The sequence below is a fragment of the Dermacentor variabilis genome, chromosome 3 (genome assembly GCF_050947875.1).
Source record: "Dermacentor variabilis isolate Ectoservices chromosome 3, ASM5094787v1, whole genome shotgun sequence".
Lineage (NCBI taxonomy): Eukaryota > Metazoa > Arthropoda > Arachnida > Ixodida > Ixodidae > Dermacentor > Dermacentor variabilis.
In genome coordinates this window covers 23,513,548-23,539,964 of record NC_134570.1, presented here as the reverse complement: position 1 = coordinate 23,539,964, position 26,417 = coordinate 23,513,548, and the positions used below count along the sequence as shown (strand labels likewise).

Below are 26,417 nucleotides of genomic sequence, written 5' to 3'. Positions count from 1 at the left end.
CGAAGCAAGCATGAGGCAATCTGTAAACAGGTGCATGCTCCTTCCATGAAAGTCGTCGACGTTTGTTCCGTGGTATACATGACGGTCAGCTTGTCAGGGTGATGAGATTGGCCTTCATGTTCATTATGGCTTCCACACAGAGTGGCGGTTGTTTTCACCTCGAAGTGGCCTTCTTTGTTTGCACGTCACAGTTGTGTTGGGCCCTGTCACCGTCTAGGCAGGTGCTGATGAAGGGGTTGCCTCGTGGGGAAGCACCCAAGGAATGCACATGGCTGCTTTGGGGCTCAACAGGGGCCAGATTGGCATGAGTTGTGCAGCTGGCACATTTCATAGTGAGGCCGCATCGATTGGTGTCGCTGTAGTAGACTGAGCATCGCCCATCACAAATATGCTCCCTGAAAAAGCATTGTTATTGCAGTTGATTGGACTTCTTCGTACACTCGCTCACATTCGTTTCATTCCTCTAAAGCCCAGACCACACGTACGCTTGCGGACTTGCGTAAACTCGGGTTTGTGCACCCATGTATATGCAGACAGTGCAGCACGGCTCGTACTTGTTGAAATGTGGCGTGAGCCTGGTGTACAGCTCCCCTCTATTATCACCGGGCTGCCTCACGTTTGCGCACCTGGCTACGCAGCTCTGGCATGGTACAATCAATTCTCAGTGAGGCAGACTTATATAATGCAAGAAAATTATATTTATTTTCATTTTTCTTTTTGTGCTGATTTAACAGCTCTAAAAATATAACAACTACATTTATAGATACAGTAAAACCCCGCTGTTACGTTCCTCACTGCTGCGTTTTCCCGGCATAGCTTCCATAGGATCCAATGTATAAGGAACCCCACTGTTACGTAGTAGCTGTGAAAACGTTCCCGCAGGATACGTCGCAACTTAGCACCCCGAACCCGCCTGGGCTAAAGTAGGCAACGCGCTCCAACCGCCATTTTGGCTTTTGATGAGTTTTGGCCGGGCTTGGCTATAGAACTGGCTGCAAGAAGCCGCACGCCAGTTCGAGAGGCCGCCACTAAGTGGCCATTCGTGACGAAATGCTCTCACTATCATCACTGTGATTACGGTCACCGCATGGTTTTTGGACGGGCTGACTCGCGGAGGAAGGAAATTCGGGAGAGGCCCTGACGTCACTCTGTGTGAAGCAGCCGAGTACAGTTTTCGTAGTCCACACATCTTGGTCCTTCAATGTGGAATAAAAAAGATGCACTTTGCAAAGCGTGGTTTCCAAGTGAGCTGCCAAAGTGCGCACTCAACAATAAAGAAATGATGCTGTAGCCACGCAGCAATAAGGAAGCCAAGCCACAGCCATGCAGCAGGGACGAAACTAAAACTTCTAGCCCAAATTTCTGACTGAAATTTTTGTTTGGATCCGCATATAGTACAAGGCAAAAATTTAGAATGCTATTAATAGGAAAAACAACTCATATTATATGCGGGCTTTTATGTTTAGTTGCGCTCTTGTATTTCGTAAATCCGGACCTCTTGCAACCAAGAGGTTTCCTGCGGTGCTTATTTGTTTGGCGGCTGGCTTACCTTGTGTGCTAACTTCCACAATGAAGCGAGCATAACGAGAAGCACAAGATCGGCAGACATTTACAAGTTAAATGGAAACAAATGTGAATTGAATCATATCATATTGAAAAAATATATAATATTTGACCTGTATTCAATATTTTCAAATCATTGCGCACCCCTAGTTTGAAAACAACAATACACAAAAGCTGGGTAATTTGTATTTCACAGGATTGTTAAGATTCGTCAAACTGTCATGTGAGTGAATTATCAAATATCCAAAGGAAACCTACCTAGAGAACATTTGGTATAGGTCTCGGGTTATTGATAGCAACATGAGTCAATTGTCAATAGTATCATCTGCACTGTCTGCTGCAGAGCTCAATGTTCATTGTTCGACCATGTCCGGGTAAAGACATGAATAGTGGTTTTTATTTATTTGGTTGACCATACATGATTGTAGTGATGCAGTAGACTAAAGGTGGCACCCGACTAAGCCTCTAGTACCACAGATGACTTGAGTCATTCCAGGGGGGCTATTCTCTAACAGCCCACCTAGTGGACTGTCCATTTTGGCCGCTGCTGATTGGATGCAACTGTGCGAGAGAGGAGGAGACGAGCGGCCCTAGCCAATCAGCAGCGGCCGAAATGGACAGTCCACTAGGTGGACTCTTACAGAATACTCCCCAGATGATTGTGTGGGATGAATGAACTTGGGGCATGGGGACTTTCCAAAGCAGCTAACAGTATAAGGGCTGTAAGTGTTGCATTATCCATTAGCGTGCATATCTTTGGATCCAGCGCGAACTAGAAGCCACTTCTTGTGTCCTCCCTTAAGCCGCTTTCGTATTCCACGATTCTGCATTGCAGTACACTTAATATTGGATTGCTGTGGATTGTGTCTGCATTGTTGTGGTATTTTAACATTACAATGTTGCCTGCCAGAACGCAGTAGAACCTCGTTGATATGATCCTGTTAAGTACGATTTCCCATCAGCAACATTCACAATTGACTCACGATACGGTTCACAATTCCCAATACGGTTCCGGAAAACACAATCTTTTGGCACCTAAGTTCAGCGCATTGCCAAGCTGTGATCATATATGTTTTCCGTTGCCAGATCTCATAAATGAGACAAGGTGCGAGGCACATGCAATTGTGAACAATAGGTACCCACTGCAGCAGCCTCCTGACAATACTTGCCTCATTAAAACTTCTTTCTGGACGAGTTGGTGCATACTTGACATAAAAATTGTAACAGCGCGAACACATGCATCCACAAAGTAACAAGGACGAGACACAAGCACTGACTGTCAACTGAATTTTATTGATAGAAGTCTGATACCTTATATAAGGGGAAAGGCAGAAGTGAAGGGGGAAGGGAGTGATACAATCGGGGAAAATGACATTGTGCATCGATGAACGAACGTGCCGGCAGTCAATGGAAACAGATGCAGAAAAACAAGAAAACTAAAAAAAACTAGAAAGAACTTGCCTGCCTGTCTCATGTGAAAATGCTGGTGCACACTCGGTTTCCTATTCTGATCCCAAAAAATCTCCTCCCAAATTGTTGCATGCCGTTTTCACAGCTGTCGCCGCTAACCCTGCTGCGATAAACATCTGCACCTGTCTTTTTCATATTTTGTGAGGCGCAGTGCCTTACGGCATGCTTTTTATAGGGGATAAGCCAAATGTGCTGTCATTCCTTGCTGAAGGTGGCACGAAGTGAGCATCATGTTTCGCTCTCATAGAATTGTAGGCATCATATACCGGCATGGCCCACCAGCATAATTCGGTGCAGTCTTCCGTTTCTATCTGCAGTAAGGAAATGACAGCGTGCGTCTTGGGTCTCTGAAGGGTCGCTCCCGTACCCCACTGCTGAAACACCATGTGTGCTATGCACTGTGCATCACACTGTCGAAATAATTAAACACCAAATTGGTGTCATTTTAATCAGTCTCGAAACCATACATCTCCATATGGTCAATGGGTACCATTCCATGAGTAAATTATCTGGATTCTCATATTGATAGGGTTTTACTGTATATTTGGTCGTTAGCACGATTCCATCTTCAGGTGGAAAGAACAAGTTGTTACATAGTCATGAGCCCCTTTTGCATCTTACTTCACAGAAGTAGGATTTCTAATAATAACATTCAATTACACCTTTGCCATTTTCAGCTAAGGTTTCTCAGAGTAAGTTATTAATGTTTCTGTCATGTTTCTGTCATATAGATAAAAGGTTTCGTTTTTCTAAGTGCTTTTTCCTATGCAGAGTACTGCAGCATCATGTGCCTGATTGTTTTTAGCTGTTCCAGATGCAGATGACTCCTGCAAAGCCAGATGTGGAGCCACTAATTGATGAAGTATTTGACAAGCACGACCCTGGCAAGGTTTGTTTTTTGCAGCCCAAAATACTATAGCCACTTTTCTTTGCTTATGTGGTTACACATTGAACGCTGTTTCTCTGTCAGCTTCCTTTTGGCAGTTGTGTATTTGCAAGTTTCGTAGACTGTGACGCCACCCCCCAGACACCAGTGAATTTTTTCAAACGGTATCGGAGTAATTGCATCTGCCCGTGGGCGGCGGTAGCGCATTTGCTTGCTTTCTTCGTGGCGGCCAGTAGGCTTGATTATCTGTTCTTATGCATTGTTTGAGCAAGATGAAATTCAAAAGCAATCACAGGAGCTGCGTGCCGCAGTGCACCAACATAGACGTGGCAAGTGAAGTGAGCCTCCACTTGTTCCTCAAAGATGCGGCACAGAAGAAAAAATGGGTAAACTTGCAAATTTGCAAGCTGGTCACACCACCGATAAAAGTGTGCAGTGCACATTTCATTGGCAGTAATTTCTGTGGAGCCACATAGTTAAAAAAATGAAAGTTCTTTGCTTATGTGCATTCTTTTGTTTTTATACAGAGAATCAATGCGTTATTAGAAAAATAGAGCTTGGGACAGTGTATTGCAGCAGTGTGAACAGCGTGGCGTTAATCCCGAGTATGTATAGTGTGTGGGCGAGCATCAGAAATTTTCGTTCAGGTTTCGCATACATCAACTCAGTGTGTGGTTGCCACAATGTCTTGTTTCGCCAGAAATGCATGTTTTCAGTCTCGCTTCAACCCCTGCTCCGCTGCGCGGCAAAGCACGAGTTGTGCACTTGTAGCCAGCGCAACGAGAACACACGAGTATTTAAGATAAAACTGACATGTTTGTAGCACTTTGTCGCAGCTCTAGAGAAATGCTACAGTAGATCTACGTGGGCGGGTGTAGTAAGTATTTGACCGTGTTTCACCGGCCACAGCCCGTAGTAGGGTTGCCGTTGTCTAATTCTACCAGAAACACATGCGTTTATGTTCTGGGCTGCACCCCGTATGTCAATGCGCGGCCAAGCTTTGCAGCTACAACGGTCCTGAAAACAAGATTTGTAGCACATAAAACACACCGAATTCGTGACGTGAGCATAAAAAGCTTCTCTTGCGACTCCTCATGACTCGAACGGTAATACAACTGCACCAGCAAAAAATAAAACAACCGGCATGGCTTTGTTCACATCTGCGTGCTCTAGTATGGCGACGTACAAAAAGACGTCTGAAAATAACAGTTGTGATAACCTTAGTGATATCCTTCCTTCAATTGTCGAATATAAATGTCTGCTCATAACAACTCAATAACTTTTTTTTTATGTATGTACAGGGTCCATTATGAAAGTAATGCGCATGATTTTATTATGACACGAGTATCCATGGCAGCGCGAAAACCGGTTGGAAAATGTGGCGAGGGTTCTGCCTTGCCAAAGCAGCCGGTCTCCAGTTTACTCCGAGCAGTGTGAGCGGATAACACGCCGCAATGGTGCGTTCGCTTGAACAGCGATACACTAACATACTTTTCGTAAAGATTGAAAAGAATGCAACCGAAACATTCCAGATGCTTCAAGAGGCCTTCATGGACGACTGCATTTCAAGGTCACAGTCCGGGAGCTAGCACAAGGCCGTTCAAGGAGGGCCGGGAATAGGTTGCCGATGAACCCCTGTTCTGGATGCCCAGCAATGACCAGAATTGACGAAAATATGGATTGTGTGGGTGAAGGTTTGCATTCCGACCGTCGATTGAGCATCCAGAAAATTGCTGACACCCTTCACACGTCCACATTTGTGGTACATGGGATAGGGACAGAGGATCTGCAAATGCACTTGGTCTGCACGAAGCTTGTGCCGAAAGTGTTGACAGAAGATCAGAAAGAACTTCGAGTTTTGCTCTGTCAAGAATTGTGGAATTTGATTCAGAATGAGCTGACTTTCTTAACTCTGTCGTAACCAGAGACGAAAGCTGGATGTTCGAGTACGACCCAGAATCGAAAAAGTAGAGCAGTGAGTGGCACACAAAATCATCCCCCCGCCCCAAGAAAGCACGAATGAGCAAGTATCACGTCAAAACGATGCTCATTGTCTTCTTTGACACCTGAGGAATCGTCCATTTTAAGTTTTTACTGCAGGGAGAAGCTGTCAACTCAGCCTCTTACCTGGAGGTGCTCAAGAGATTGAAATGTCAGGTCACGCGTCTGAGAGTTGTCATCAAATACACGGTCAAGCTCCACCATGACAATGCCCCCAGTCACACGTTCTTCATCATTACCAACTTCCTGGCCTGGAGCAACACTCTGGGGGTCCCCCATCCCTCTTACAGTCTTGACTTGGCTCTGTGCGACTCTTATTTTGTTTCCCTGACTGAAGAGAGCACTGAAAGGAAAGCATTGGAAGGTCGTGGAAAACATCCAAAAGCATGTTAGAGCGTTCCTGGGAGATGTTCTCGTCGAGGACTTTCAGGGTGTCTTCCAGGCGTGGCAGACTTGTCATGCAGGGGGGAGTGTGTTGAAGAATTTTAACCATTTGTATAGGTCCAGTCAATTAATCTATTTTTCCCAGAAAATGTACATTAACACCCATACTCTTGGGACAAAGGAACGACAACACAGTAGTGCAAACAATCACAAGGGCATTTATTGCACCTTTCGTAGATCAATGCCTGCTAGCTGAGTTGCTATCCACAAAACATGCCGATGGGCGCGCGACAAATCTAGGAAGTCCGACTCACCGTGACCGGATAGCGAGCGAATATGTTCGCCCCATGCTGGATCCCAACGCCTGGTCGTTCGCGCGTACGGTCACGTGAATGGTGGCACGTTCGAAGGCAGGACACGCGAGGCGGTCTCGCAGAAGCATGGATCGGCGCCCGCGCGGCACGTCCGCGTAGCTTGACGATCTTGAACCCAAGGGAGCAATCGCCTTGTCTTTCGGCGCCCAAGTAACCCCCGGGGTGCCTGTCGGCGGCATTAGCAGCGCAACACTCGCGCCATCTCTCGTACTGCGCCTCAACCTCAACCTCAACCACTCCGACCGCCGCGGGCACCAGGCCATGCAGTGAAGCCGGATTACAGGAGATGCGCTATGTGGGAAAAACATATCAGGGGACGCGCAAGAGTTGCGCTTCCCCACATACTTTTATAACGGACCCGGTGTGTACAGAATCTGATTCCAGCTTTTCTGTACTCCCCCTTACAGTAATGCCCGTTCGGGCGTTGTAGGTATCGTAAGTAAATAAATAAATAAATAAATAAATGAATAAACTGAAAAGAGCTTGAGAAAATCACAGAGCAGTAAAATTTATTTGTCGTGAAACAGCATTGTGTAAAAGGTAGGCTTTGTGGGCCATTGCGATTAGCACGAAAAAAAAAAAAAAAGACAAGCTAACATACCTTGATAAAACCTTCCCACCAGCCTTGCGGCCGTGGTACTTCGGTCATCTAAAACACTTATCCAGCCGAAAAAAGTACTTCTACCGAAATTATTCCCTACGAACACCCACTGTGCAACTTACAAATCCACTTCATATATCTATATATGAAGCTATAAAAACTGCTAAAGACAACTACTTATCTAGTACACTACCTGAAATACTAAAAACAAATCTTGAACAGTTTTGGCAAATACTAAACCCAACAACTAACAATACTATTTCATTAAGATTCGTCTGAAAATGCTGTTTCCGCCAACATATGCATGATCATTCTTAATGATTTAGTCACAAGTCTGTTTTTGAAAACTGGCAATGTTGAATTTCCTATGGTAAATTAACACTAATACTTACCAGTGCATCCTGTGATTGTTGAGGTATACGGAATTAACAAAATAATAGTTTACCATATTATTCACCACCTGGCTGCGACTGAATTAAAAGTAAATTATTTAAAAGCACTAGCCTCTTTAGTCCTGATACTAAAAATATTGTTACGGTGAAGGGAACGAAGAAGTTGGATTGGACTAGACGAAGACGAAGTCTGGCAGTTGCCTGAACGCCATATACGCCAGTTGTAAATATACGTTATTTTACACTCGTGGGCCTGCTTTCTTCCTGCACCATTTGGTGGAAAGTGCGGGGTACAATCACTGAACTTCGCAGCGGACGTCATCTACCTGCCGCCACAATGGCAAATCAACCTACACAAGTGACAACGCCTCAGCAGCCCGTGCCAACGGTCATCCTCACTCATCCGCGGGACCCAGGGACATTTTGTGGCACGGACAACGCCGACGTTGAGGACTGGTTTACGATGTACAAACGAGTGTGCGACAACAACAGGTGGGATCCAACAATGATGATAGCAAACGTGATATTTTACCTAAGAGGAACTGCAAGACAATGGTACGACAGACACGAAGCTGACCTAACGAGCTGGGATGTCTGCAAAGAAAAATTCGAGACCTGTTTGGCAGACCTGTCGGTCGTCAGCTGGCGGCAAAAAAAGAACTTGCGTGTCGCGCTCAAACGTCCACAGAATCCTATGTCGTCTACATACAGGATGTGCTGGCCCTCTGTCGCATGGCTGATGACATGACTGAGGCAGACAAGATTGGTTACATATTGAAAGGTATTGCAGACGATGCCTTCAATCTCCTGATGTGCAAGGATTGTGCCACTGTGGATGCAATTATAAAGGAGTGCCGGCACTTCAAACAAACGAAGGGCCGCCGCGTCGCTCAGACTTTCGACCGATTGCCCAATACCGCCGCGACATCTTGCGAAGACCCGCCGCGCTTCGTTCAGCCCACAGGACCGGAAGAAATCACGCGCATCGTTCGCCGTGAGCTTGAGGCCATGGCTCCGGCTCCAGTCCGTTCTGACTGTCAGGAAAGCGTGCCCGCTATCTTCCTTATACAAGCGGTCGTTCGGGAGGAAATAGCAAGTTTGGGCATTCCATCTCTCTGCTTGGTCCGCCATACAAACACCTACCAGATTTCTCCAGCCGCTCGCTCCCAAACGCAAAGCTTTCCGCCCCCTCGTCGCAACCAAGCTGACTGGCGCACAGCGGATGATAAACCTATCTGTTTTAATTGTTCTGGTATTGGACACATCACCCGTCATTGCCGCAACCATTGGTTTTCGCCTCCTCGGTGGTCGTCTCCGAGTCACTACCGCCAAGTACCAGACAATCGTACTTTCTCGCCCTATGCGCCGACTAGGAACATCAACGCCGACAGTGCTCCACCAAGATCCAGCCGCTCCCCGTCTCCGCAAGGTCGTAGGTCCCGTTCGTCTCTCGTTCACTGCTCTTCATCCCCTTCTGCAACTGGTCACTTCGCTTCGGGAAACTAGGCGGTGCAGCTTCCGGAGGTGAAGCTGCAACTCCGACCTGGCCCACAAATCCTCTATTGACCCTGCCTACATGTGGAAACCTACTGGACATTGAAGTTGATGGTGTTCCTGTTAGATCTCTCGTTGACACAGGAGCGCAGCTTTCAGTTATGAGGGCTGCTCTCCTCCGAAGGCTCAAAAAGGTTCCGACACCCGTCGTACCGTGCACTGTGCGAGTCGCCGATGGGAGTACTTCACCTGTCCTTGGAATGTGCACAGCACGTGTGACCATTGGAGGCCATTATGCCGTTGTTCTATTTATCGTCCTTGAACACTGTCCACACGACCTAATTCTCGGCCTCGACTTCCTTTCGAAACACTCTGCCCAAATTGACTGCTCCGCAGGTGTTGTACAGTTGGATCTGCCGCTTCCTGCCGACGCAACAACTTGTGTTTCACACCGCTTATGTTCTGCTGAGTTTGCAAGGCTGTCCCCACAGGCGGCTACAAATATCCTCCTGACGTCCTGTCCTCCCGTACCTGATGGCGAGTACGTCGTGTCGCCGCTTACTGACGTGGTTTTGTCGCGCAATATTGCCCTACCGAGCACCTTAATCCGGATCCGCGAAAACTGCGCTCGCATGCCCATCCTCAATTTTGGATTTTCGTCGCATGTGCTGCCACACAATATCGCCATAGCACATATCACTCCTTTGGAAGAATTTGAGATTTCTTCTTTGACCTCCGAATCCTTCGTCAGTACCAACGGACCTTTGTCACCCACTCCTCCGTACTCGACGCCTGCGGACGATGTTTCTAAGATGATCACCCCTGACCTTCCTTCCGAGCAAACAACAGCTCTTCGTCACCTCCTGTCATCTTTTCGGGACATCTTTGATTTGGACGACCGTCCACTTGGCCAGACATCTGTTGTCACGCATCGCATCAACACCGGTGATGCCAGCCCCACTCATAGGCGGCCATATCGTGTCTCCGCAACATAAAGGGCCATCATACAGAAAGTAGTAGACAGGATGATGGACAAGGACATCATTGAACCTTCCAGTAGCCCGTGGGCATCACCGGTTGTCTTAGTAAGGAAAAAAGACAACTCGTGGCGCTTCTGCGTTGACTACCGTCACCTCAACAGGATAACAAAAAAGGATGTTTATCCCCTGCCACGCATTGATGATGCTCTTGACTGCCTTCACGGATCCCAATACTTTTCATCAATTGACTTCTGCTCTGGCTATTGGCAGATTCATGTCACATGAAGTCTTTCTTTCAGTTTTTCATCCCCCGTACATCTTGGGAATAAAACCACCTTCCCTCAAATATCGTAGCCATCACCGATAACAAAGTTTTCTGCGAAGCATTAGATAACATTGTATAATCAGGTGAATCATCATATTACCAGAACTCACTGCACTTGTTTGTTTGCTTTACACTACCTACCCTGTAACAAATACCCACTTTAATGCCATATGGCCCTGAGGATATTTCAAATAAAAAATAAGAATAGGAAAGTAAATAAATAAATACATAAGACCTACCTTGCAGCATACTTGATATATTATTGCATAGTATGGGAACACTGCCATGAAATTCGTGAGTAAGCTTCCCAACATTTTAACTACTTTTGTATATCGTAGTTTAAAAATCCTCGTTGGTATGAGAGGCAGCTCTCTTTAAAATTTTTGTTCACTTTGCGCCCTTTGGTCATATTCGGCTCTTGTGCCAATAAACATTAATCAATTCACTTTATGCGTGAGATGCTGATTTCTTGTGTGTGCATGTGCACCTTTGTGGGCATCAACAGACCGGATTCATTACCCTGGACGAGTACCTCGTATGGACCGTCGGCAACAACCTCACTATCAGCCTGCTCAACCTAATGTTTCAAGTGAGTTCAGTCAGATGGCTCTGTGTCTTAAAAATGTGTTTTCAGTTCGACCACATTGACAGGATATCGAAGAGTTGCATTCATCACCTGCGTGTGCGTTCTTTCGGTCACCTCCCAGGTGTGCCATGTTGTGTTCGGGCTGCGACCATCTTCAAGGGAGGAAGAAGGCGACATCATCAGGTATATCCAAATTACTGGCAGAGCTGCAGATTGGACTTGCAGAATACTATAACCATAAATAGGCTGACCCATGGCAATTATCAGAAACACCATATTTAGTTGATTGTGACATGGCAAGGTTCATGTTACCAGACTTCTTTTTCTCCCGTTAGAACTCTGCTTTGCAGATCGCAGAAACAGATCACTGCGGAGCACTTCATGTCTTGCATTTTTATTTTTGAGAACTTTTATCACAGCCCTGAGGGGAAATATTGTCTTGGGCACTTGGTCTTGAGCATTCCATCCCAAGTAAGCTGACCACATGCAACTTGTTACAGGTGGCAAAATGTAAATTATGATAGCTGGGGTATTTTTCTTATTAACCAAAAGGTAGTTGTATGCTGCTTTTTCCTGCATAGAGATTGTCACTTGTTGAGCTCTTGTCTTTATAAAAGCACACCATCAGATGTGCAGTTGCCTTGCTTGCTCTTTCTTTTTTATGAATAAAAGACAGTCCTGCATTACTGGCTTAATGCTGCATGCAGCGAAAGTGAAAATAATTTAAATTTAGAAGCAGTGGCGCACAAAAACACACTGTTGTTTCTGTACCTTTGTGTTTCAAGTTTGTTTCCTGCTGTTTTCTGTAATGCCATTTCTTGCATTTTCAGGAGTTGGCTAAGAAGGGAAGAACGAAGAGGTCTAAAGCCTGGCCAAATGCTCTACCTCATTTCAATGGATTGGTGGAAGTCGTGGAATGACTTCGTTGACTGCAAGGTAAGTTGTTATGAATCTGTGTGTCTTTCCTTTGGCTCTTATTCGTGACTAAATCTTCCATGGGTGCATTCCAGATCAATACCTAATGAAAATCCGGTTTATAGGAGCTTACTTTTCTCAACTATCCAAAAATTTCATGTTTAATTTTTACTCTCTGTGGTGGCTTATAGTGACTACAGAATTCAGTTCGTGAGCATGGGGTCATGGGTTCAATTTCTGGGCATGTCGTCTCTATTTCAGTAGAGGTGCTAAGCAAGGACGCACATGTACCATGCTTTCAGTTTATCACATTGAACACCAAGTAGTCAAAAGTAATCAGGAGCGCTCGACTGCCATGTTTTTCAATGCCCCCCTGTTTCTTCGGCCTGTGAACTGACTGTAAAGCATAGAGGTCCGGTCATCTTCCTGTGCTTTTTTTCTTCCACATCTTGCATTGAATTTAGCAGCACCAATCCTATCAGAAATACCTTAAAGCACGGCCAATGTATTTCAGTTCCTCTCCCGCTTGCAACTCTGAAACTGAACTTGACACCCTCACGTACACAGCGCGTAGAGTGAATATGTGTAAAGGAGCTCACGAAATTGGCAGTTGCAGGCAGCAGGGAGTAGCACTACATCCTGTGGTGTCAGCGGGGTCAAGGTGACAAGTCGTCTGCAGCGTAAGGTGGAGTCTAGTGTTGCCCGGTCAGCGACTGATGATGGGAGCGTGGTGCTGGCCAGTGTCACTAGCCTCGCTACTGACAGCCACCATCTGCTTGACCCCGTGACTGCATTTGATCCCTCTGCCAACTGCCCCAGTGTGCCAGGCTCACCCAAGTGCCCCCGGTTGTCCTCTGCTCTCCAGGTGTGTCACCGTGTTGGGAAAACCCAGTGGCCACCAAGACACTGGCTCCCTGCCACACCTGGTTATTGGACCAATGATGTGCTAGGACACTGGGACACTGGTTGCTGGCATGTAGGATAATGGGGCAGTGCTTAGAGGCCTTACATATGGCCGTCAAACATGTCAAGGAGTGCTCGAATCGTGCATAAATTCATAAATATGCAATAAGGAGCAATCATCACCGAAAATGTGTGAATAACGATAATGGGAGAAAGTCACTTGAAGCAAGACTCAAATTCAGCTCTTTCCGTTTTACCATATGGTCATACTACAAGGGTGCCACTTTCCAAATTTTTGTAAAACAGGGCAAATGGTTCGTAAAATTTTTTTTAATGATTAGATATTTTGTAAATGTGTGATTATGCTTAGCAGACACAGCACCGGGGCTCATGTGATGCTGGCTGGATTGATTATGGGTTTCATTGGAAATTTGCCACTGAAAGACCATTCAGTTTGTTATTAGATGCTGATGGCTCTGACAGAACCAACTGAAAGTTGTCTTCCATTTTATGATGGGCATAACTTTTGTGCTGTAGACTGACAGAATACGTCAACTGATCATTGCCCACGTGGTCTTCTAGAGATTGGCTACTGAACAGAAGTTTTTTACCAATAAGATGAGCACCTAGATTTCTGCACTTTCATTCGCCAGAGCACAGTTTTGAAGTGCAAATGTACACAGTCACAAACTAACTAACCACTTACCTGAATGTAAATCTAGCGTCGCCATCCTTGGGAATGTTAGGCTCAGTTTGTTATGATTAATTTCGAGCAGCAGTAAAGCAGTCTTTATGTATAAATGTCTTCAAGTTTTGTTTGTAGTGATTTGATGTCAACCATCCTTTATGTTGCAATAGTCGCAGAAAGTAGTACGTATCTAATTTGATTTTTCAAGTTCTCATTGGAGCACTCCTGTCTTTGAGGTTGTCCTGCATTTCTTGGCAGGATTAAAATTTTTACTCACAAGTGTGATACCTTGTCACAGCATAAGCATTTCTGGCTAATGACATCCTTCTTTTACTGAAATGCAGTGCCCAGAGTCATCATGTCCATCATCGTTAAACCCATCTCCAAGTGTCTCTAGAAAAGTGGTTCCTGCATTTGTACAGCGACCACCGTCAATTGACAACTCTGGCCTTGTTGCCCCCAACATCATAAAGGTAAGTGCAAAACTGTGAATGGCCCTCATTTGACTTTTAACTGTTGGTACTGTTGTAAGCATTAATCTTTTCCACTCGTAACCAGGCAAGGGAACAAGAGTTCGGGATTGCCAGTCAGCCTCTAGAGTCCGTGAAGGCGTATGTTTACCTAGGCCAATTACTGACAGGGAACCCTGATCATGAGGAGGAAATTTACAGAAGAATAAAAATGGGTTAAAGCGCATATGACAGACACTGTCAGCTCCTGACTGGAAGCTTACCATTATCATAGAAAAGAAAGGTGTACAATCAGTGAATTTTACTGGTGCTGACATATGGGGCAGAAACTTGGAGACTGACAAAGAAGCTTGAGAACAAGTTAAGGCTGCGCAAGGACTGATGGAACGAAGAATGTTACGCGTAACGTTAAGAGACAGAAAGAGAGTGGCTTGGATTAGAGAGCATATGGGGATAGCTGATATTTTAATTGATGTTAAGTGAAAAAACAAAAAAAAATGGAACTGTGCAGGTCCCATAATGCATAGGTTATATTACCAATGGACCATTAGGGTTACAGAATGGGTGCCAAAGGAAAGTGCAGTTGAGGACGTCGGAAGGCTAGGTGAGGCGATGAAATTAGGAAATTCACAGGTGCTAGTTGGAATCGGTTGGCGCTGGATGGGGGAAATTGGAGATCGCAGGGAGAGGCCCTCATCCTGCAGTGGACATAAAATGGGCTGCTGCTGCTGATGATGATGATGATTAATTAAAGTGGTACTCAAATATATGTTTCCATTTTTTATACTTACCAGCAGAGCAACAATGTTTTACAGCAAGCAAATACTTTCTAGAATAACACATGTAAACTTTAAGTGCTCGATATAGCCTAGGATATGTCCAACAGTTGGCATTTATTTGCTCCAAAGCGCTTCAAAATCTGTATTTGGGTGCTCCAAACTGTTCCAGAATTAAGATTTTGCTGCTACAAAATTGCTCCAAATTTTATATGGAAATATATGAATATGCCACGGCATTGTGAAATCAGGGATACCACTGACTTGACACTGCCGTGGCATTTTCATATGTTGTATTTTAGCTTTGTGAGCTAAATGTTTCACAGAGGTACACACAGCCAGTTGTTCATATTCCACGCCATGCTGTGCTATCTGCCTGCAGTTGACATGTCCAAGCTGGAAGTTGTGAAACTGGGCTGGTTGTTTTATTCTTAGTACATTTAACTGACAGGCAGGGCATTGCACAAAGACAGCATAGAGCTGGCAAGGACAATGGCGATTTAACAGTTTGTCAGCCAAATAGCAAGTCGAAACACGAAAACTCGATAGCACGAAGTGGACAAGAACTTTTATATTGCTCTTCCCACTTTGTTTGTGTGTGTGTTCTCTTCACTAAACCGGTATGAAGTCATTAAATTTTGTCAGCAAGTGTAGTTCCTTTTAAAATTATTGCCACTGTGTATGTTTTCAAGGTTGCTGCAGCCATTTAACATTCATATTTACAGTGAGTCATTGTGGTTGGAGGTACTGTCTAACGTGACGGATCACAATTGCTGTCCCTTGTGCAAGTTAGTGTCTCAAGTGACTGAAAGTGATCCTTGTGTCGTGATCATATGCTTCCACCACCTATGTGCAGGCGGCCGTTTTGACTGGTGAAGGTGGCCGCCTTGTACGCCCACTGGCCCGTGGCCGGGATTTTGAAGCAGTGCCGGAGGCAATTTGGCGGGCGCTGTTCCAGTGGTATGGGGGCTCACCTGCATTGCCCAGACAGTTCATCCGTAGTGGGAGCACTGGTGCCACACCAGAGCTGGAGCTGTACCCACCGTGCCTACGGCTGTGGCGCCACCAGCCTGCGCAGTCTGGCCCTCGACAGCCAAACAGCAACAGCTGGACATCTGTAGTTGGTAGTGTGGCATCTGCCTATGGTGAGCCACACTCCATGCTGAAGTTTGTGGGCACAAAGAGATCATGAGGTTGTCCGTGTCACTTGAAGAACCTGTGCCATGTGTTGCCTGAGATTTAAGCAAAATCTTTAGCATACACATTTCCTTGGAGACACGTAGACATGTGATATTCTCGTGGTATCTCTAATATATCAGTGCTACATCGGTTTGACTGGTCTTGTGCCTGTTTCTCTGTTCTCTGTGGACATCAAGTTCACTGGCGGCAGGGTCGGGGACTCATCGCAGCTATATTTAAACCACATTTACTCATTAAGTGGGTACATATTAATGAGGCTTTACTGTGCACTGGTCTGAGCAAAATATACTGTAAACGCTCCATTAAAATGTCTCGTATCTGTGCATACCAAAACAGTCCTTGCAGCATGCTGCGAGAACTCCATTACAGCAAGCTGCGAGGACTATGCACTGGTGGATCAGCATGATTTTTTTTTGCATGCAGTAGGGGGTGTTGCTCCAGGCCAGCCCAGCACGAGTCCAAAGAGGTATTTGGCTTACCAAGCATCCTTTAGCAGGACGTCCACTTTGCGCCAGGTGTTCGACTTCCTCTGCACAAGGCTGCGACTGAGGCCAGAGGACACGCGCCTCTGGCAACTGCAGGACGAGGTGAGCTGTCATGTTTATTCTTTGTTCTTCTTCTTACCTTGCATCACTCATCTGTCACTTTACGTACAAACAGGCTTTTTCATGTCACACAGTGTAAGACAACTGGAAGATATGCAACTGACAAGTAGGGCATATGTCATAGCCTTGTATCTTGTGTGCTTTTTACTTGTCTGATGCTTTCATGCCGCATCGATCCCTTTTCCACTGCTAATTCATCCATGACCGCAAAAGTAACTAGGTCATCTAGCATGCTACTGTACTTATACGTTCTTAACCCTTTGAGGGTCGAATTATTTTGAAAAAAACTTTCCCACGTGGTCAAATTACAGTGGAACCCCGTTCATACGTTTTTCACCGGACCGGGGGAAAAAAACGTAACAGCCGGGAAAACACAACAGTGAGGAAAGCTCCGAAAATGAATGAAAAAAGTGCAGCTTCAACTATAGACAATTTATTTCCACAGAGTGCGCTTAGGACCTAAAGAAGTCTAGAATGGTGGCTTGCCGTTTCTTTCGCTCGCTGTAATTCACCACACGTTTCTCAATAGCCTGGAAGGTCGCATTGCTGTCAGCGTCGCTGTGAGGTGCGACGTACCTGCGGAGGAGGTCCAGAGCCGCGACGGCTTCTCCAAAGCTAGGATTTGGCAACTCCCCAGCATCATGCGGCTCATGCTCCTCGTCGTCACCGCGCCACGGCAATGGCAACGGACGAAGGAATATCCGCGGGAAATTTTGCCCTCTTTGGCGTAGTCATACTAACGTGCTAATGTTTGTTTAGTATTGCTGCGGAGCGCGCGCGTCCGAGCAGCCTGGTTGCGCGCGGCGCGGCGTGGTTTCACGAGAAACGTAAACAAGAGAGGAGAGCTGGCCCGATAAGCGGAGCAACGCCATGAGTAACGCCAACTTCCGGCTTCACTTTAGCTTCACAAACAGTGACGCCAGGGCCTCTCCCGAGTTTCCTTCCTCTGTGAGTCGACCCGTCCAAAAACCATGCGGTGACCTTAATCACAGTGATGATGGTGAGAGCATTTTTCACGAATGGCCACTTAGTGGCGGCCTCTCAAACTGCCGTGCGGCTTCTTCCAGCCAGTTCTATAGCCAAGCCTGGCCAAAACTCGTCAAAAGCCAAAACTGACGGTTGGAGCGCGTTGCCTACATTAGCCCAGGCGGGTTCGGGGTGCTAAGTTGCGATGTATCATGCGGGAACGTTTTCAAAGCTACTACGTAACAGCGGGGTTCCTTATACATTGGATCCTATGGAAGCTATGCCGGGACCGGATGAAAACGACGTAGCAGCTGGGAAAACGCAGCAGTGAGGAACGTAACAGCGGGTTTCTACTGTACTTTATTGCGGCTTTTGAATGTACAAAATGTATAAAGTCGGGAATAAATACTAAAATATAATTAGGAACAGTATTTCGGTGTCGGCATTACTCAGAACTGCAAAATGGTCAATAGTACTTCCAAGCGTGGTACTCCTTGAAACGCGGGTCTACGCACAGCGCCTTATCGCAGTCTGCACACCTAAAATGCGTGTCTGTTCTCTTGGAGCGAGGAATTGTGTTGGCGCACACATGACGTCTCTGCGTGCGGCTGCCTAGGGCAGAGGTCTGATGCACCCTCTCGCGTAAGCTCGTTGCCGCGGAGAGCGAGAATACCTCGTGAGCGGTGGTGGTAAACAAGCTAAGAGCAGTGCCAATCAAGATAGAAATCAACTTCCGCCACCCCTGCGAGAGCGTGCCGACAAAGAGAAAAACCACGTTTCGAGCGCCTCCGTTGCGATCATGCGGCGGAACCGAAACCGCGAAAGCGTGTTGCCACTGAGAGCGAGAATACCTCGCGATCGCGAACGTCGCTGATAAACACGTTAAGAGCAGCGCCAATCAAGATAGAAATCAACTTCCACCGCCCTGCAAGAGAGTGCCGACAAAGAAAATGACGTTTCGCGCGCCTCCGTTGTGATCACGTGGCGAAACCAAAATCGCCAAAGGGGCGTTGCCGCAGTCTGAGCGACGCGCTGAAGCTAGCAATCAGTTCTGTTTATGTCCCCAAGAAGGTAGCGCAAATTTCAAACACTTCTTGTAAGTGCTAAGATGTGGCAGCACCTCTCGGTGAGCACGCATCGTCATTATGGCGCAAAATTTCAAATGGAGGGTCGGAACCGTACCCGTACGGCAAAGACCTTATGGGACAGAAAACCGCCGCCGTACATGTACGGTGAAAACCTTCAAAGGGTTAAAAGGATTCACACATTCTATGTTTGAGAGGGGTTGACATGTTTTTTCGCTAAAACATGTTGCGCTTGTATAGCAGACATGTTAGTTACCTAGTTTCATTTGATAATTCTTATTTTGGATAGTTTGAATATTCTGAGACATCAAGTAGCCTTTTTCTCGTGTGTTGATAGTTTTAACCTACTTTTTTCTTCCTCTTGCACATAAGAATAATCTGACTCCACTTGAAGAAGAAGGCTTTACATTGGAGCAGCTTGGTATTGAAGATGGCGAGCAAATTCTTATTGAAGGTGAGCTTATATCTTATAGAATCTTTATACTACTATAGCTAAGGACTGTCCATCAGTCAAGGAGTTACATAGGCTTTGAGTGATTACAGATCCAAAGACTTCCTTGCACACATGGTGCCAATACTACTGCCTTATGAAACAGGCCAGCAGTCTTTGAAACATTTAAAGGCATAGAAAAATTGAAATAGTATTGTCAAGGAGCACATATTTTGTTTTACTTAAAGATGAACACGGAAAAAAAAAAGGTAAATAAAAAGTGTGACCTATGGTGATTGAAACTGTTACATGTTAAGAAACCATATGTTAGCAGGCTATTCATGTCTCAATAGTCTAGTCACAAATTACTTGCCTCTCGGTTATGTGGTTTCATTTATCTTTTATGTTTAATGCCTTAGCATTAGGAATGTCAAAGCAGAAAAAGTTTATAAAATGTGCAAAGCCAGTCTTGTGGTAGAGTGGAGGTGGCAGAGCTTACAAGAGTGTGGGTGGTCTAGAAGCCAGTATGAGCTGGGAAAGGGAGAGAGTGCAGTGTAGCTGGTGAGTGGGCACCCGAGAGAGGGAAAGGGCCACTTCCCTGAAGCGCCATTACCTCAGTCTGCTCCGGACCATCGTTACTTGCACTTCGCTCCTCAAAAAGGCAAGATGTGTGTCGAGCGAGCTTAAATGATCTGCAAAGCTAAAAAAGTGCAATGTAATGCCTGATTCATTTCTCTTGCATTTAATGCCAAATCGCCACTCTTCTTAAAATCCTTCTTTTTTATTCAGTGAGAAATAAAGACCAGACATGGCCAGAAGAAATGTCTTGCATAATCAACTCCAAGGTGGATCAAAAGAACCAAGGTAAGCAGCTTCTTTTGAATGGACTGTGTGTAGGAACGCAGTTCCTTGTGCGGTAGATAGAAATTTACCGTATTTACTCACATAATGATCACACTTTCTTGTAAAAAAAAATTGGCGAAAATTCAGGAGCGCGATCGTTATGCGGGTTAAATTTTCTGTGAAAAGAATTTTTTTCTTTTCATCCCGCAACAAACAGGCGGCTGCCACTGTAACAGTGTGGGACACCAAAACAAAAATGGTGGCTGGCGGAGCAAGCCGAACTTGCCGAACATGATTTTTTTTCTTCTTGAGAATACATTATGTGCATTGAAACAGTTTCTTCCGTATCAATAATGAATAATATCGTTAATATCTTCAAGTTTGTGGCAATAACATAGCCATGTCCACTTTGAGGGGACAGAAACAGAGATGGGCACGTTTAGCTGCCTATAGCATAGAAACACATGGCAGGCATGCTGCGAAAACTGCAGCATTTGTCTTCACTACTATCCTAATGCGGCACGTTTCCGCTAAGGCTGGGCGAATATCTTAGCTGTGTTACAAGCGTCAGCATATGAATAGGGTACACTTCTAACGTATCAGTGTAAACGTGGCTACTACTATTGCCGCTCGCAATTTGTTGCGTGCCTATGAGTGCACGAGAGGAACTGAAATGCACCTTCTTCTTTTTTTGTTGTTGTCGTTAACCACAACGATTATAAAGCCTACAAGTAATAAAGCCAAGGCAAGTTTGGTTGCAGCTTTTTTTTTTTCATGGAAGTGTGGAAAGTGATGAAAGGGATGAAATGGGGCATCTACTTAAGAATCTGTTTGAGGCATGCAGGTCACTTGGTATAACTTGAAGAGTCGTTCACATAGCATTTGACAGATGGTAAGCACAGTCATGATTAGATGGACTTGCCACACGACATATCGCCGCAGCAAGTTCGGAGTGCGATAATTTTGCGAGAAAGAAAAAAATTGGATTTTGATGACAAAATTCAGGGTTACGATATGCGAGTGTGATCATTATGCAAGTAAATACGGTACCATATTTTCTCTTGTGCTATAGAATATTTATAGGTGTCGTCTCATAAGATCATTGAAATGCACCTAGTGTAAATTGCACTGCTTGGATCACCATTTCTGTTTAAAAGCTACATTTGCAACTTCAAAAGTTGCTTGAATATACATGACACATAGAAAACATTTGTGTTGTTAGTGAAAGTTAAGTATTGTAACTCATGGGACAGATTTTCTACCTTGCGCCTTCACATCTCAAAGTTAATGTTGCTTTGCCTGTGTTACTAGTACTTGAACAAGTTAAACTCCCTTGGTCTCTTAGTTCATGAACACTGTGGGGGTATATTGCTATGATGTCTCTTGTCTGCAGTTCAGCATTGTGTGTGTGGTCGCATTCTTGTGGACAGTAGCTATTGTCATCAGCAGCCATCTTTATTGTAATTTTGTTGCAGGCCCCACAGAGAAAGGTGCCACAGGCTTGAACAACCTTGGCAACACATGCTTCATGAATGCTGCCCTTCAGTGTGTCAGTAACACGCGGCCACTTACTCAGTATTTCATCAACGAAAAGCACCTTTATGAATTAAACAGGTTAGTGGCTGCTTTATAGCTGTATGTTTGGGGTCCTGGGACACATACCCATAATAGCTGTAAAGTTGAAAGCATGCAAGGGTGTTAACTTTAGGAGCCTAACCCCAGTACAGTTGAAACCCACGACAACAAAATTCTCATGACAACGAAATATTTTCATATCCCCGTCAAACACCCATAGGATTAAATGCATTTTGTACCTCTAAACAAAGAAATGTCGCTGTATTACAATGGCGCATCAACGAAATTTGCCAGAATGTAACCTCTCATATGATCTATTCGTGCAAGGCTAGCAGGCTCCAAAATGTGCTCAAATATGATTGCTTTGCACTAAAATTGTGTAAAATACCACCACAATACACTTGCACGGGCACTGCCATTTTTTTCTTCACAAGAACATACAAGCACTGGGAGTGGTCGCGTGCGCTGGAAACACGTCATGGCCGCCATCTTGTTTGATGATCGCCCGTTCGAAGCAGCACGTGTATTGCCATCGGAATGTTATAGGTATGTTCGATTCGCCTGGGCCACCTGAACCAGTTCACCAAATGCTGCAGCCTACCATTCATTTCAGCGGTGCAGCAATGGCACCCGCTGAACTACGAAGTTCGTTTCAAAACATGCAGAAGAGGTGCGGGGCTTGTTCATGATTTTGCTGTACCCACTCCACTGTGGGTGCCAACATGGTGTAACCGTACAGGTACGAAGCAGTGGCACAGCAGACGATGCAGCACACGGGTGCAAGTGCCGTTAAAATTTTGCTTAACAAATCTGATGTGTCTCCGCAAGTGTGGTGTGCATTTATGCCCCAGAAGCCAATCATACCTGCAGTTCAGTACCTCTAACATAATGTAATGCTAGCGCCGAGTCTGCACCTTTGCATTCGTTTCGAGTGTCTCGCTGGGCCTGAACCTCAGAAATCGAGCCGCACAATTTCTGAACTTCTCATGAACTGCCATGAACTGGTTCAGTTGTGCAGGCGAATTGAACGTACCTGATGTGATGACTGTTTTTGCACGCCTAGTGCAGTGCTTAATCTGTGCCTCGGCGAGCAAAATGCAGCAAAAATAAGGAAATCCAGGTCCCACCGACGTGGAATTGTTTATGACGCTTGAGATGGCGGTAGCAGCATGGAGTGCCAGGCATCGGGCCGTGATTAAGCAATTGTTCAGGAATATACATTCCTTGCTTCAAGAACGCTGGTTTCGGTGCCACCAAACAAGTACCCCATAGATTGTACGTAGATTTGTATGGAAGGGGTCTTAATCTCGATTGACTGCCTTCGGATATATGACATACGATCACTTTCGCTCTTGGCATGAGACGTGTTGGTGTCTGCAGGTGACTGTGCGCTGGAGAAATGCTGCTGCTTGCGTGGAGCGCTGTTGCTCTGCATCCAATGCCAAGTTACGCAAAATCTTGCAAAAGTGATCGTACCTCCAAAAGCAATTGACCGAGAATACTGCTCCACGGCAGTGCTGCCACTGCTGATTGATGCATGCGGCACACTTTGTACTGTTGGCAGTGCGGTTCTATATCCTCTAGCAAAGCTTGCCAAAGTAGGCTAACGGTATTTTGACAGTAAAGTTTCATTCTGCGATGCATTAGCTATCTGTGCTGTCTCATTTTGCAATGACGAAATTCTCGTGAAAGCGAATTTTTACACGTCTCCCGCTGATTTCATTATTGCGAGGTTTAGCTGTATCTTCAAACATTCCACTTGATTTGGAAAGTCTATGAGCAGTAGTGCCTTTGAAATGGTCGCTGTGCTTGAGTTGCTTGAGCTGTGCCGATCGTCGATTCCCCAAGCTGAAATTTGATGACCAGGAAGTCTCGGCATCTGCCCAAAGTAATGTAGTGGGGATGCATTTCTTAAATATCCATTGCAAAAATTGCTAAGTAATATTGTTGAAGTGCAGTATCTACTTTAATTGACGAGTGGGGCTGTCCTACACACGATGAAATTGAAGAGTAGACTGCATAAGGGGGGGGGGGGGGGGGGGGGGACACAACAATTTAGGAATATGAGCAAAATGCTGGTTGCTCGGATTTTGTCTAGTTCCAATTACCTTGTTTTATGCTTTTCTTTCCTCCACTCATTATTCTTAAATTCTAGAATGAACCCTTTAGGAATGAAAGGTCACATCGCCAAGCGATATGGTGACCTTGTCCATGACTTGTGGAGTGGAACATCGAAAACTGTAGCACCTCTCAAGCTAAGGGTAAGCACAGACATCCCTAGAGTTTTGGTAGTGACAAACTGGCAGAAACTATTTTCAATGTTGTCACCACGTACAGCGTTAAGGATGAGGACTAAGAGAGACGACACACACAGCACATTGTGTGTCATCTCTCAGAGCCCTCGTCCTTCGGGCTGCGCGGGGCTTTATGAATGACTGATTATCCCAAGCCTCCGCCCTTTTATTTTCAGTGCTTCTGAGACAATAAAATAATTAGTCATTATTTGCTATCAATTAGCTCGCTGTTCTATGCAAAAAATTATCATGGATGGTGTGCATGATACAGTCTAACCCACTTATAACAATATTCAACTGCCACCAAAATTCCATTGTTGTAACCAGTAATTGTTATAACCTGGTTACATGAAAAAAATCAAAATATCAAATCAAACTCATATCAAACAGCTGTCGTGAGAAAACTATAATACCGGGGAGGCCAATGCCCCTCCCCGCCGCTTTCCTCCATCTGGCTGCTGATTGTGTTCACTCGTTTAGCTGTTTAACTCTGCTTCCTGCACGCTCCAGTCACGTTAACAAGCCGCGGCTTTCGACATTTGAGAATGGCACTGCTATAACAACTGAAAAGAGGGGTCACGAGCAACAAGCGATATGCGAGCTCCACTAAGGCGTTGTTTTGGTGGCCCCAAAACGGGCCTTTTACAAAATGCGAGAAATTTGTCGCAGCAGCCTGTCGGCTTGAGAAATCCAGAAGAAATGCTGGGGCAAGATCACCACAAGCATCTCACCACCCATGTACTTCTCATTGGCTTGCACGAGAAAAGCCCATGTCTGTTGGCCTTGCTTTACGCGAAGCTAGCCGGCATTCTTCCCCATTCTTCCTCGTGATTGGCTTAGAAGCTTGGAAAGCACGGTGCGTTGCATAATGCCGGTTCCCAAGAGTCGGCTTCGCCTCTGTACAGAAATGTCACCTGGCGAAGCATACGCAAAAGTATTGCAGTGAAGCATAACAAGCGTGGGAAGGGGCTATTGCCACGGGACACATTGTTTTCCTTAATTATACACACGTGCACCCGGTATCTCCTGTTATAGTATGAGCACTTATTTGCCTAATACATTTACTGACAGGCCTTCAGAGCGTTTTCGAATGTCCCTGGGGCGGTTTGAGCTCTTAAGGGCAGTAAATGACATTAATTTATTTTTTCCAACTTTCCGATTTTTCGGACATATTCGTGGCCCCTAGGGAGTTCAAAAAATCAGACTTGGATTGTGCAACCTACCAAGAAGATGCTTCGAATGGTCCGTGGGGCGAACAAGTGGTTGAAGGAGGACAAGAGCAAAAAGGACCTATGCATTGAGGAATGAAAGGGAAAGGAAGTGTGCTGCCGCTGTTTTGAAGGAGCTTGAGCTCAAAAGCCAACACTTTGGCTCATGCTGAGATGGAGGTGTCCCTTATGCAAACCAAAACAAACTCTTTAAAGCAATGAAACACAACACTCAGGTGTTGTGCGCAGGCTGAGAGTATGTCAGGACAGTTGAGGTTGACTTACAAGCTGTTGAGAGAGAATCTCGATGACAAAGTTCGGCTCTTATACCACTGAGTTTGCTATCAGTTGATAAAAATAGCTTGTGTTCGAAAATATTTGCTTCTGTATGCTTCTCTTTTTTATTTGTATTTGAGAATGTCTGACTCTATTTGCAATTTTTTTCGAAGACATTTTATTTGCTTTGTGTTTTACTAATCCCTCCCTTCTATTCTCTTCTTGAATAACATAAACACTACTCCTTAGTATTCAAACTGGATTAAGTCATTTTTTAAATTTGTTTTTCATATGCTTACAAGAGAGTGACAGCATCGGGCGACATGGTTTCAGCCCTTCTTGACATAAAACATAGTTCTACGTCACTCAGGGAAAACCTGGAGAACTTTGGAAATGTCAACTTGGTAGACACCCTGTAGATGATAAACAATTTTAAGTCTTCCTCATTGGGTTGAATAAAGGCTTGCATTAGTTGTGGCATTTCGATTTCTTTTTAATATAAAGCAGTATGTTATAACTTTGTGTTTAGCTTGTCTGTAAGAACTTGCCACTGGGTAAGCCTATGTCATCATTGCAAGTGCTGAGATCATAGTGTATTCTGCTTTCCTTCCAGTGGACAATTGGGAAATATGCACCTAGGTTCAATGGCTTTCAGCAGCATGACTCTCAGGAGCTGCTGGCTTTTCTCCTTGATGGTCTACATGAGGATCTCAATAGGTGGGTTCAGCACTTTAGAAGCACAGTAGCAAATGTGCATGGCCTCTGCTGTGGCTAGTCTCTTATAGTTCAAAGGGCCTTCCAGTGCAAGAAACAAACACTGAAAAAAAGTAGTATTGCTGACTGTGCTTCCTAGTGCAGTGTTGCAACCTGTTGTAAAATTTGGAAGCGGTGGTCTGTGGAGTCCGGCGTTACACTAAGGGTTGTGCTCTAGCCTAGGCCACGGGGGCATCACATGGAGGCTGAGCAGACCCATGTTGTCATCCGCACTTGCACGACGATGGTTGCTTCCTTGCTGATGAGTATGACGTCGGGAGGTCGGACAAATAGTACAGGGGTTCATTTACATTGGAAGGCAAACTTATTCAAATACAAAGGCATACTAGTACTTTACGAGGTACAGATCACAG

The 26,417-nt window shown here is 45.3% G+C and overlaps 1 protein-coding gene across 7 annotated transcripts in view; it reads left to right on the top strand.

The window, feature by feature from the left end:
• Usp32 (Ubiquitin specific protease 32) overlaps positions 1-26,417 on the top strand; it is a 99,990-nt gene that overhangs the window by 25,303 nt on the left and 48,270 nt on the right. For 4 of the 7 annotated variants that reach the window (XM_075684526.1, XM_075684521.1, XM_075684525.1 and 1 more), the window contains 13 exons: positions 3,839-3,922; positions 10,976-11,059; positions 11,178-11,239; positions 11,887-11,992; positions 12,582-12,836; positions 13,907-14,035; positions 15,665-15,953; positions 16,432-16,595; positions 19,037-19,118; positions 19,884-19,958; positions 21,413-21,551; positions 23,668-23,773; positions 25,904-26,007. In XM_075684526.1, the coding sequence (XP_075540641.1) occupies positions 3,839-3,922; positions 10,976-11,059; positions 11,178-11,239; positions 11,887-11,992; positions 12,582-12,836; positions 13,907-14,035; positions 15,665-15,953; positions 16,432-16,595; positions 19,037-19,118; positions 19,884-19,958; positions 21,413-21,551; positions 23,668-23,773; positions 25,904-26,007 (1,679 nt within the window). The remainder of the gene's footprint in view (positions 1-3,838; positions 3,923-10,975; positions 11,060-11,177; positions 11,240-11,886; positions 11,993-12,581; positions 12,837-13,906; positions 14,036-15,664; positions 15,954-16,431; positions 16,596-19,036; positions 19,119-19,883; positions 19,959-21,412; positions 21,552-23,667; positions 23,774-25,903; positions 26,008-26,417) is intronic. The other 3 variants (XM_075684524.1, XM_075684523.1, XM_075684527.1) reach the window with 3 other exon arrangements.